The 11,328-nt window shown below is 29.4% G+C and overlaps 1 protein-coding gene across 1 annotated transcript; it reads left to right on the forward strand.

The window, feature by feature from the left end:
- Positions 1-8,193: 8,193 nt before the first annotated feature.
- On the forward strand, positions 8,194-11,124 carry LOC120075764 (glutamyl-tRNA reductase 1, chloroplastic). The gene is made up of 3 exons (XM_039029426.2): positions 8,194-8,792; positions 9,045-9,286; positions 9,642-11,124. The coding sequence occupies exons 1-3, from the start codon at positions 8,507-8,509 to the stop codon at positions 10,770-10,772; spliced, it is 1,659 nt and encodes a 552-aa protein (XP_038885354.1). The 5' UTR covers positions 8,194-8,506; the 3' UTR covers positions 10,773-11,124.
- The last annotated feature ends 204 nt before the right edge of the window (positions 11,125-11,328 follow it).

An 11,328-nucleotide genomic window follows, 5' to 3' on the forward strand; every position in this document is an offset into this window, starting at 1 on the left:
GAAAAAAAAAAAAAAAACTCACATATATCAATTATTTTGTTGTTTGGAAATTGCCTCGCATTATTTTATTTTATTTTTTTTAAAAAAAAAAACCTGATTGTTTTGTCTTGTTTTAGTCTTTCACATTACACTACTCTCAGTTTCCCAGACACCCAATATTTGTTTGACAGAAAAGTCAATCAACTTGAACTTTGATAAGAACTGGTCATATGGCAGCAGATGAAAACCAAGCACTTTTGCCTTCCACTACCTTACCACTATTACTTTCTCATTAAACCTTAAATAATTTCTTCTATCCTTTACTTTTGTTTCAACCTTCCATATATTATTTTATTTCATTCTTCTGTTTTCTAAGCGAATAAAATTTTCAAATTACACCATCCTAGTACTATAAATTTTTTCAAAACCTCAAAAAGAAATTAGGATGTGTCTTGTTTTGTAATTACGTATTATGTTTAGTTTTATGCAAACCACGTGGATATGAGATAGAGCTAAAAAAAGGTAGCAAAACTTAGCCAATCCTTTTCTTTTATCTTTGTATCTTTGCCTTCAAGTGAAAATGAGGTTTATATATATAAATATATCTATATGAGGGTGAAATTAAAAAGGTTCCACTATAAAACTTAGTGGGGTTGACTTGTTTTTTTAAATATTATTTTGGTATCTAGTGTTTGACCCAATTCAACTTTTTTTGAAAAAATATATTAGTTTGTGCTTTGACCTTGGCCTTGTGCATATATATCTTGGTGTTGTTGTTCATAAATTGGATTACCACATTTATACTCAACCCAACCAATGAGATCTTCCTATTAGAGGCATTTGAGAAAGATGGTGCTTTCTCTTTCTAAGGTCAAACTTCAAAATTAAATGACCTTTTTGGAATTTTGAATTTTGTTGAATCCATCATCTACCCTACATGTTGTGTTGATAATGATCATGATGCCAACAAATGACAATGACGATGACAACCATCCACTACTATAATGTATGATCATGATTGAATCCAGTCGTCAAACATTCCAAAAACCCTAAACTGAGGAAGCAACTCACATCCATCAGACATGTCATAAGGAAAATGAAAACTTTGAGGGTCCTCGGTCTAAGTTTTACTATGACTTCAAATACGCAACCATTATGAGCAAATATTTATCCAATGAGAGAAACAACTCGACAGATCAAAAGAAGTTAAGAGGAAAATGTTTGGTTCAAAATGACGAAGGGATGTTGATATATTATTTGAAGGAAAGATGAAAATAAATATTGGTCTTTGGCAAAAAGTAATACGGAAGCATGCTTCCTTTCCATTGTAATATTCATACCAATCCACTAAATTTTGAACATTCTTCATTTGCCTCAAATTTCCTCCCTTTTTACCCAAAAATGTCCTATTCACTATACTTAAAATTCTTTTTGACTCCATCACTCTCTCCTTTTACAATTCAAAAAAGTTACAAGGTTTTGAATGTAAATCTTTAAACTATTAGCTTCTTTTTATACATCTAGAATAATATAAAATATTCATGATTGGATAACTATAACTGTCTCAATCAATATGTATATCTATTATTAATTATATGTAAATTATGGTATCATAGCTCAGTAGATAAAATATTTTTAATTATTTTTACAGTTGAAGGTTTAGTTCTCCACTCATATTTATTTGTTGAATTGGAAAAATAATTAGAAAAGTTAAACAAAAACTAATTATCTACTATTTGATTATTATTTTTTAAATTAAAAATACCTATAGTTTTAACATAAATAAAAGGAAAATTTTATTGATGGACAAATATCTATTGTGTTCTTGGGGGGCTGAATATTGGGTTTGGGCCTGTAGGTTTCTGTCACTTTCATGGGTGGAATTGGAAAAAAAATTGGGCCCAAAAGCAACAAAGTTGCTTGTTCTTGCTGATCATTGGGTTTTTTTTTTTTTTTTTTTTTTGGGGGGGGGGGAGGAGAGAGAGAGAGAGAAAAAAAGTGCATTAAATTAAATGAAATCAAATCAAAATTATTCTTTCCTTGAAAAGTCTACACATTTTGTATTGGGTTAGGCCAGTTTGATATTATTATATCTTTTCTATTTTTTTAAATAAAAGAATAAAAAAAAATTCCTTCAACTGTCATTATGAATTTGCATTCTTAGTTGATGCAAAATTACAAATTTGTGCTTCATCAGCAATCAAATTCCATTCTTAAAAAGAATAAAAATATATATCAAATTCCAAGAAGTTTGTCTTCTCTTTTTTGGGAAAGCAAAATAATGCTTCTTAAAGATAAATGGAAACTTTTTTTAGAATTTAATTAAAAAATTGTTGTTCAAAATTTTGAGGATTTTAGGAGAATTGAAGTTGGTTCAAACTAAAAAAAGAAAGAGGCCCATAAAAAGTCCATTTTAGTTTTCATTTGGGTTTTGAGCCCAGCCCACAATTGTTAAACTATGCATTCTGAATCGCCCCAGTTAATTCTTTAAGCCCACCAAGATCTTATTAGATGGATAACCATTTGATTTTTTTGAAAATGTTGCTTAATTTCTGATCATTTATTTATCAAAATTTTCATATTTTCTAAGAAAGTATTTGAAATTTTAGTCAGACTCGAGGAATAAGTTTTTTCAAAATTAAGTTTGATTTTTTTTTTTTTTTTTTTTATGTTTTTAAAAATTGTGTTTGTTTTCTTACAATTTGCTTACAATTGTTTTCATTTTTCCTATATAAAACATTTGATTTTTTAGTCAAATTTTAAAAACGAAAACAACTTTTTGAAAAAAAAAATCTTTTTGAAGGTTTGAGAATTTGACTTTGATTTTGAAACTATCTCTAGATAATAAAAGATAGAAAACTCGAAACTATCTCTAGATAATAAAAGATAGAAAACTCGAAACATTAGTAGTGTCTATAAACTCCGTTCTTAATATATATATATATATATATATATATATATATAACAAATGATTATAACATAGGGGTTAATGTTTAGATTTTTTATTTTCTTTCAATATAGTCCATATTGTTGTAAAAGTTTCCATTCATGTTTTAACATTTTGTATCAAGTCTTTCACAGTTAATTCATATTGTTCATGCACAAATTTGGACAAGAAGGAGTCCTCTAAGTTTTTATGTGCTCCAATGATGATGAGTTTGTAATTTAAGAAAATGGGGTGATTAAAATGAAGTGACTAAAAGGAAGTGACCTATAAAAGGAAAATAGGTATACACTAATATAGCCAAACAAGCGCTAATGTTGAAGTTAGCTAGATTAGAGAATAATGATGTTACAAGCTTAGAGGAACAACTTACAACTTATTCCGTTTGAATCATAATTATCTATTTAAATGAGACCAAATCTAATCCTGAGGATATTGGACCTAATAGCTATGCGACTACTAGAGTTGTTGGCTCAATGATTAGTCGGCCCTATGGTTATATGAGCTTAAGTCCACTTTCATTTTGGATCTCCTCATCTTTGGTTTATTTCGTTAGGTCCAATTTCATCCCTAAAAATATATGAGAGGTGACTAATGATAAACTTCTATAGCATTATCATTACTAAGTGAGACGAAATTTAGAGTAAAAAAATGACATATAAGACAATACAACTTCTAATTTCTAGTTCACATTTCTAATATTCTATTTGGTAACATTTGAGTCTCCTGATAATCATTTCGTCTTTTGTTTTTTGTTTTTGAAAATTAAACACATTTCCTCCCTCTTTCTTATATTGATTTGCATCTTAAGTATAATAATTAAATTCTTAGTCAAATTTCAAAAACAAAAACGAGTTTTTAAAAACTACTTTTTTACTTTTCAAAATTTGGTTAAGTTTTTTAAACCTAGTAAAAAGTAGATTATAACAAAGAAAGAAATTTGGAGGTGGATATAGTGTTTATAGGCTTAATTTTTTTTCTAAAAAAATAAAAATAAAAATGAAATTGTTACCAAATGGGACTTTAATTTTTAGTTTTTGAAAATTAATAGAACTTATAAACAATGTTTCCACCTACGAGTTTATTTATTTTATTATCTTCTTTGGAACAATGGTTTTAAAATGTATGTTAAGTCTTGAAAACTAAAAATAAAATAAATTTTATTTTTAAAACTTTCACAAAGAATTCAAATGTAATAATAAAAGGATAATTTAAAGAAATGACTAAAAAAAAATTCATATTCAACCATCTAAAGTAATAACCAAATTTAAGATCTAACAAATCGGACCAATGATTCATTCAAAATCCAACCAACACCAACAATGTGTTCAAAGTTCTTTTTTTTCTTTTTCTTTTTCTTTTTTTTTTTTTTTTAAAAAAAAAAGAAAAAAGAAAAAAGAAAAACAATGTGCTCAAAGATAAACTATAACTGAAAATGCTAAATCCATATCAGAAAATAACCAAAATTTACCAGAGACCATAAATTTAGAAGCCAAAAAGCAGTCAAACACAACATCAAATTGCAACTATTGACGATATAAAAACCAACACCCACAAAATTAATCTTATTTAGTCAAATAAATTCACCATAAATTATTACTATAAAAAAAAAATAAAAACAAAAAAAGAACAAAACAAAACAAAACAAAAAAATGTTTGATAAACCTTAATTTAACATGAAATAAGAATAAAAAGATAGCATAATACTCTCATTTATGTTTTGACAAAAATATTTTTTTTTTATAATTTTGTAAATATTTATGTAACATGATAAACAAGAAACATAAACCGTTACCAAACACTCTAATGTTTCAAAAATTGAAAAAATAAGAGATTATAGAAAACGTAAAAAAAAATAACATTCTTAGACACATGTCAATGAAACCAGAAAATGGCTAACAACAACCCATATAACTTGGAATCCACCTCAATTTTTACCAAATTGAGGACTTAAATGAGGATTTTTTAAGGCAAAGTATTTCTTTTTAGGGAAACCTTAAATCTTCATCAACCATCATAATGTTTTATCTTAACAGAATATGGAATTCCTAAGTTTTGTGTATATTTTGATGTCTTATGTACATGTGTCTCTGTGTAAGTGAGGGGCAGTTTGAGTGTTTTTGTTCTCTGCTTTGGTCTCAAGGAAAGCATGTTGAATCCTTCCCCTTTTTTGGGGTTTTTTTAGGTTTGTGTCTCTTCTTCTTCTTCTTCTTCTTTTTTTTTTTTTTTTTTTTGTTAAAATTAGAAAATGTGTTAAATTACAAGTTTAAAGTCATCATCTAATTTTGTGTTGGATGGTTTTCTAAAAAAAATGAAAGTTTTAAAAATTAATTGATATATTCTATATAAATTTGAAGTTCATGTCTAATAGAATCCTAAATTTATGTCTAGAAGATTCTTTACTTTTTATAAAAAAGATATCAAAGTTTGAATCTAAATTTATAATTTTGAAAGTTCAATATTTAAATAGATATAAACCTCAAATTTATAATATATACTTGAAGTTAAAACTAAATTAGTTAACCTAATTTTTTTAAATAGAAAATGCAATTGTCCAAAAGCCCTATTTCAACCTATGTTATAAAGTCCAAGTTTTATTAAGTTCAAATAAATATAAAATTTAATAGATTGTATTAGTTGTGTTAAATCAAATCAACCTAAATTCTTTTGAACAATTAAACCAACCTAAACTTACTATTTATTACAAAATAGTTGTTTAAGTATATATCTAGTTTAATTATATTTTATTCACTAATTTCTTTTAATCATCCAAATAACTTTTATATCATTATAAAAATTGATATCTTAATTCATAACAAAAATTTAAATAAAATATCCAATAAATCAAATTAACTTAAACTAAAATATTTCATATAATTTAGCGGTTATTATTTGGGTTTCACAAATTTTAAAAAAGAAACCGTTAAATTGGACTTTTTATAGTATTATAGGTGCAAAGCGGTAATTTGAATTTCTACTCTAAAATAAAATCATGATTTTTTTTTTAATTGTTGAGTATGCTTCATATAATATGAATATATGTAATTAAGATGAATAGTGAGTGTCACACTCTTGTCCACATAAAGACTTTGTGAGAAACTTGTGGCAAACACAAACCCTGAAATCCTATGAATCAATCCCTATCACATATCATTCCACCCAATCTCTTCCATATCTTATCTTTACAACAACATGAAACATTCATAAGAATACCCAAAAAAATTTAAAAGAAAAAAGTGGCTATTTAATTATGTTTAGGTTAAAATATTATTTTTGGTCTCTATATCTTAGTTTCATTTATTTTTAATCATGGTATTTTAAATGTCCAAATTTTATCTTTGTATTTTTAAACAATTTTAAAATTAATCATTTGAAGGTTTTTTTTAGAGTGAGAGAAATTAACGATAAACTAGAAGTAAAGACTATCTTTAAGATTTACTCAATACGACTCTATTTCAAATGACATCTGAAAGTATCTAAATGAAGTAAAATAGAATAGATTATAAAACAGAGGAATAAAATGGTATTTAATTTTTTTTAAATATATATTATACATATTTATTTAATTTGAAAAACAACTCCTTGAAATTGAGAATTACTGGTGTAAGTATAAATCGAATTTTTTTACCATAGAAGCAGTGCCTCTTCTTATGAGTTGAAGGTTTAAGATTAATTACTTGAAACTAAAAATTATTTATCATTAAATATTAATGGTTATGTGTCTAAGCTTTGGACACCAAGACATGTTCATATGAAGAGGATATTTTATTTGAATCCCAACAAAAATTGAAAGGAGAAGATAGTTCCAAAAATTGACATTAAAAAAGGGGAGGATTGGCTTCACAAATGCACTTACAAAGAAATTGAATTTCAATCATTAATTTTTGGTTAAATTAGGAATAAGTTTACCTTCCAACTTTGAAATTTATTACAAAATATAAATATATATATATATATATATATATATATATATATATATATATGGTTAAATTTATTTATGTAATCAATTTTGCACATCAAATTTTATTTGGATCTATATAAATAATATTGTAAAAGATGTTTGTTGTAATTGTTGCATCAATTTTTATCCTATTTTAATGAAAAAAAACTTTTCAATGGTATTTTTCCAATGAAATTTTAAAATTAAAGGGTAAAATTGTAAGTTTTCAAAATTCAAGAGCATCATCTATATCTATTCCAAAGTTATATTTTATATAATTTAACCTTAAATTTTCAATGGCATATATTATATAATGTTTTTTTGAAAAAAGAAAGAGGGAGAAGAAAGAGAAATTATTGCAATATATATATTTTAAAGTAATATAGACCTTTTTTTTTCTTTTTTTTTTTTTACCGAAAAGTAGGTAGACTTTTAAGTTTTAGCATTTTAGACACATACAAATATGGATATTGATGAACTCGAATCATAAATATAAATATTAGGTAAAATTTTAATGACAAATCAATATTGTCCTAAAAAAAACGAGAATTTTTTCACCATGTTATAGATTTAAATCGTAGACAAATTCGGAAGGAACATAGCTCAATTGATACCCAATATTTATTAGTGACTAAAAAATCTACGATTAAAATTCTTCCCTCTATATTATATTTACAAGTTTTAAAATAGCTTTCATAACGATTTTTCAAAATATTTTGAGATTTTACTCTTTCGGATATTGAGTTGTTGAGTAGGCTACAAAATTTGATTGAAAACAGCTATTGATTAAAGAAAATTGAAATATTTTGGTTTCTAAATTCTTATACTTTAACTTACTTTGATGTTGATATAAATTTCTACACATAAGCACATACTTGTCATCTATTTTATCAATTAATGAACAAAGTCTTGGTCAAAATCTTTCGTTAAAAAAAGAGTTAAAAAGAAATCTAAATAGATGCTTTTAAAACTTTAGATATCAAATAGACACAAATCTAAAAGTTTGAGATTAAGAATATGTTTGGTAGAAAATCTTAAAAGAGAAACTTGAAAACAAAGAATTCAATGAAACTTGGTGTTTTAAGAAATTGAATTATAATTTAAACAATTGTTTGATGTGTATTTACTAATATATTTACAGATTAAAAAGTAGGTTGAACTATTAACATATATAATGAAAGAATTAAAGCTCTAAGTTGGAGGTGAAATGTGCATATAATGCATTAGGAAGATTAGAAATTAGAATTAAAAGAAAATAGCCCTAAAAATGGAGGGAGGGCCCTGAAAGGATGAGGACAGGGTTGATACTAAGATAGAGGCTGGAAATGAGTGTGGATAAAGGCGTGTGTTCAACCCACCAATCACATGGAAGAAAAATCACAAATCTTCAAATTTCATAATCCCAATTCTTAAAATTCGCCTCTTTTTTTTTATTTGATCCCAATTCCCAAATCCCTAAACACCTCAATTTTTGCTTTTCTACCCTCCAACTCTTCACTTTTTGCACAAAACCTCCTTCCACTACTTCCCACCCATTTGACGAAGCTCCACCATTTTTGGTTGTGAATTGAACACACCCTTCATTTCCAATTCCCCACTTCTCTCTCTCTGCTTCCCCTTTCTGGGTTTAGGGTTTCCCTTCAATGGCTGTTTCAACCAGTTTTTCCGGTGCCAAATTGGAAGCCCTTTTGTTGAAATCGGCCGCAACCTCTTCTTCCACCAGGATTTCGTCTTCATCTCAACTTACCGGTTTCTGCAAATCCATTCGAACCAGGAGAATTCTATTTCAGAGAAGTGGCCTTTCGTCTTTCTCCCCACTGAGGTGCGAGGTTGCTTCTTCTGATGTTTTGGTTCAGAATGATGAATTTGATCCAGCTAAATCTTCCAATCTCTCTGCCCTTGAACAGCTCAAGACCTCTGCTGTTGACAGTAAGTATTTCCCATTTTTCTACTTTCTGTTTTTTCTCTTTTAGACTTTGCCATTGCTTGAATTTTCAATGGAGTCTTGATCATTACTTCTATTTTGAAATTCCCAATTCCGCAATTTTTAACTACCATAATTAGCTTTTGGTTATCTGATTGAATTTCTATATGGAAATGCTGCATGATGGGAAGAGTTGTAAAAGATGTCCAAATTGGAGACTTCACTGAAGTTCTGGGTTTGTTGTGTATGGAAATTAGGATATACAAAGGAAAGAAGCAGCATTGTTGTGATTGGGCTTAGTATTCATACAACACCTGTTGAAATGAGAGAAAAACTGGCCATTCCTGAGGCAGAGTGGCCTCGTGCCATTGGAGAACTTTGTGGCTTAAACCACATTGAAGAAGCAGCCGTTCTTAGCACCTGCAACAGAATGGAGATATATGTTGTTGCTCTATCTCAGCATCGTGGAGTGAAAGAAGTGACTGAATGGATGTCAAAGGTTTGATTGATATTAAGATTCATAATCTTGGAAAACTACTTTTTGCACGTTAGATTTTATACTTTTCAAGCATATTCATGTCTTAGCTTTTATATTTCTAAATGTATCACAGATTCAAATCATGGTAGCTATCTGATTAGTGATATTGGATATCTGGACAAGTTTCCATTCTGGCAAAATTTCAAGGCTAGATAGTTGTTTTATATGAGATTACTTAACAACCACAACTATTGAAAGATTACAAAAGGATTGTACCTTCTGATTCAGACCACCACCATTAAAGAATATGTTTTCAGTTTTGATGTCATGTAAAGAATGGAAATCATATGAATAGCTGGTTTGTTGTTGTTTTCAGACAAGTGGAATCCCGGTTTCGGAGATTTGCCAACACCGGTTTTTGCTGTATAACAACGATGCCACACAACATATTTTCGAAGTTTCAGCAGGGCTTGACTCTCTTGTTCTAGGAGAGGGCCAAATCCTTGCTCAGGTTAAACAAGTTGTCAAGGTTGGGCAGGGTGTTGCAGGATTTGGAAGGAACATTAGTGGCCTTTTCAAGCATGCCATCACGGTGGGTAAGCGTGTAAGGACAGAGACTAATATTGCTGCTGGTGCTGTATCTGTGAGTTCTGCTGCTGTAGAATTGGCCTTGATGAAGCTTCCTGAAGCTTCCCATGCCACTGCCAGAATGCTGGTAATTGGAGCTGGTAAGATGGGAAAGCTTGTAATTAAACATTTGGTAGCTAAAGGCTGCACAAAGATGGTTGTTGTGAATCGATCTGAAGAGAGAGTCACAGCCATCCGCGAGGAGATTAAGGACGTCGAGATAATCTACAAGCCCCTCACAGAAATGCTTAGTTGTACAGCTGAAGCAGATGTGATATTTACCAGCACAGCTTCTGAAAGCCTTTTGTTTACAAAGGAGCAGGTTAAAGATCTCCCCCCTGTTGGGCATGATGTCGGAGGCTTAAGGCTTTTCATCGATATCTCTGTTCCTCGAAATGTTGGAGCGTGCATCAATGATCTAGAAGATGTACGAGTGTACAATGTTGACGATCTCAAGGAGGTAGTTGCTGCAAACAAGGAGGATAGGCTCCGAAAAGCGATGGAAGCACAATCAATTATCACCGAAGAATCCAAACAATTTGAAGCATGGAGGGATTCATTGGAGACTGTTCCAACGATCAAGAAACTGAGGGCTTATGCTGAAAGAATCAGAACTGCTGAGTTAGAAAAATGTCTATCAAAGATGGGTGATGATATCCCAAAGAAAACTCGACGAGCTGTAGACGATCTTAGTCGTGGTATAGTTAACAAGCTGCTTCATGGTCCTATGCAGCATTTGAGATGCGACGGGAGCGACAGCCGAACTTTAAGTGAAACCTTGGAGAACATGCACGCTCTAAATAGAATGTTCAGCCTCGAGACAGAGATAGCAGTATTGGAACAGAAAATCAGAGCTAAAGTGGAACAAAACCAGAAGTAAGCAGTATTACATGAAACTCTCATTCACCTCCCTTTGCCTTTTACTTGCACAGTTCGAAATAAGGGGAGAACTCCTCACTTCGGTTTGTCGTGATCTCGAATCCGTAATTAATCTTCATTAATTCCCTCTGTGGGAACTTTTCTTTTGATGATTTGTGTATTGACAATGGTGAAACCTGGTCTCTCATACCTCTGTGTTGGCTTGTTCCTTGTGCATTCTCAGCTATTGTAGCAGAATACACCTTTGAGGTAATCCTGTACTAAGCTTGTAATCTGTATCTGAAATGTGGTTAATTTTTGTAATTAAGATACTGATTTTCAATATATAGAGATAATCCTTGATTCTTCCGTCATTCTGTGTTATCTATTGCTACTTCTTTGCTTATCTGTGATCAACAAAATTAGACAAACATGTGGTGTTTCAGATATATGTGCACTTAGTTCTTTTTGTTTATATTTATGATCAAATCAACTTTTATAATCTAAAACTAAATCAAACCAAGGAACAATGTATGAAATGAAATCAGACTATATATCAGTTTCTACCATTGTCTTAT

This window comes from Benincasa hispida, chromosome 4 (assembly GCF_027475165.1).
Source record: "Benincasa hispida cultivar pf3 chromosome 4, pf3_genome.v1.1, whole genome shotgun sequence".
Taxonomy (NCBI): Eukaryota; Viridiplantae; Streptophyta; class Magnoliopsida; order Cucurbitales; family Cucurbitaceae; genus Benincasa; species Benincasa hispida.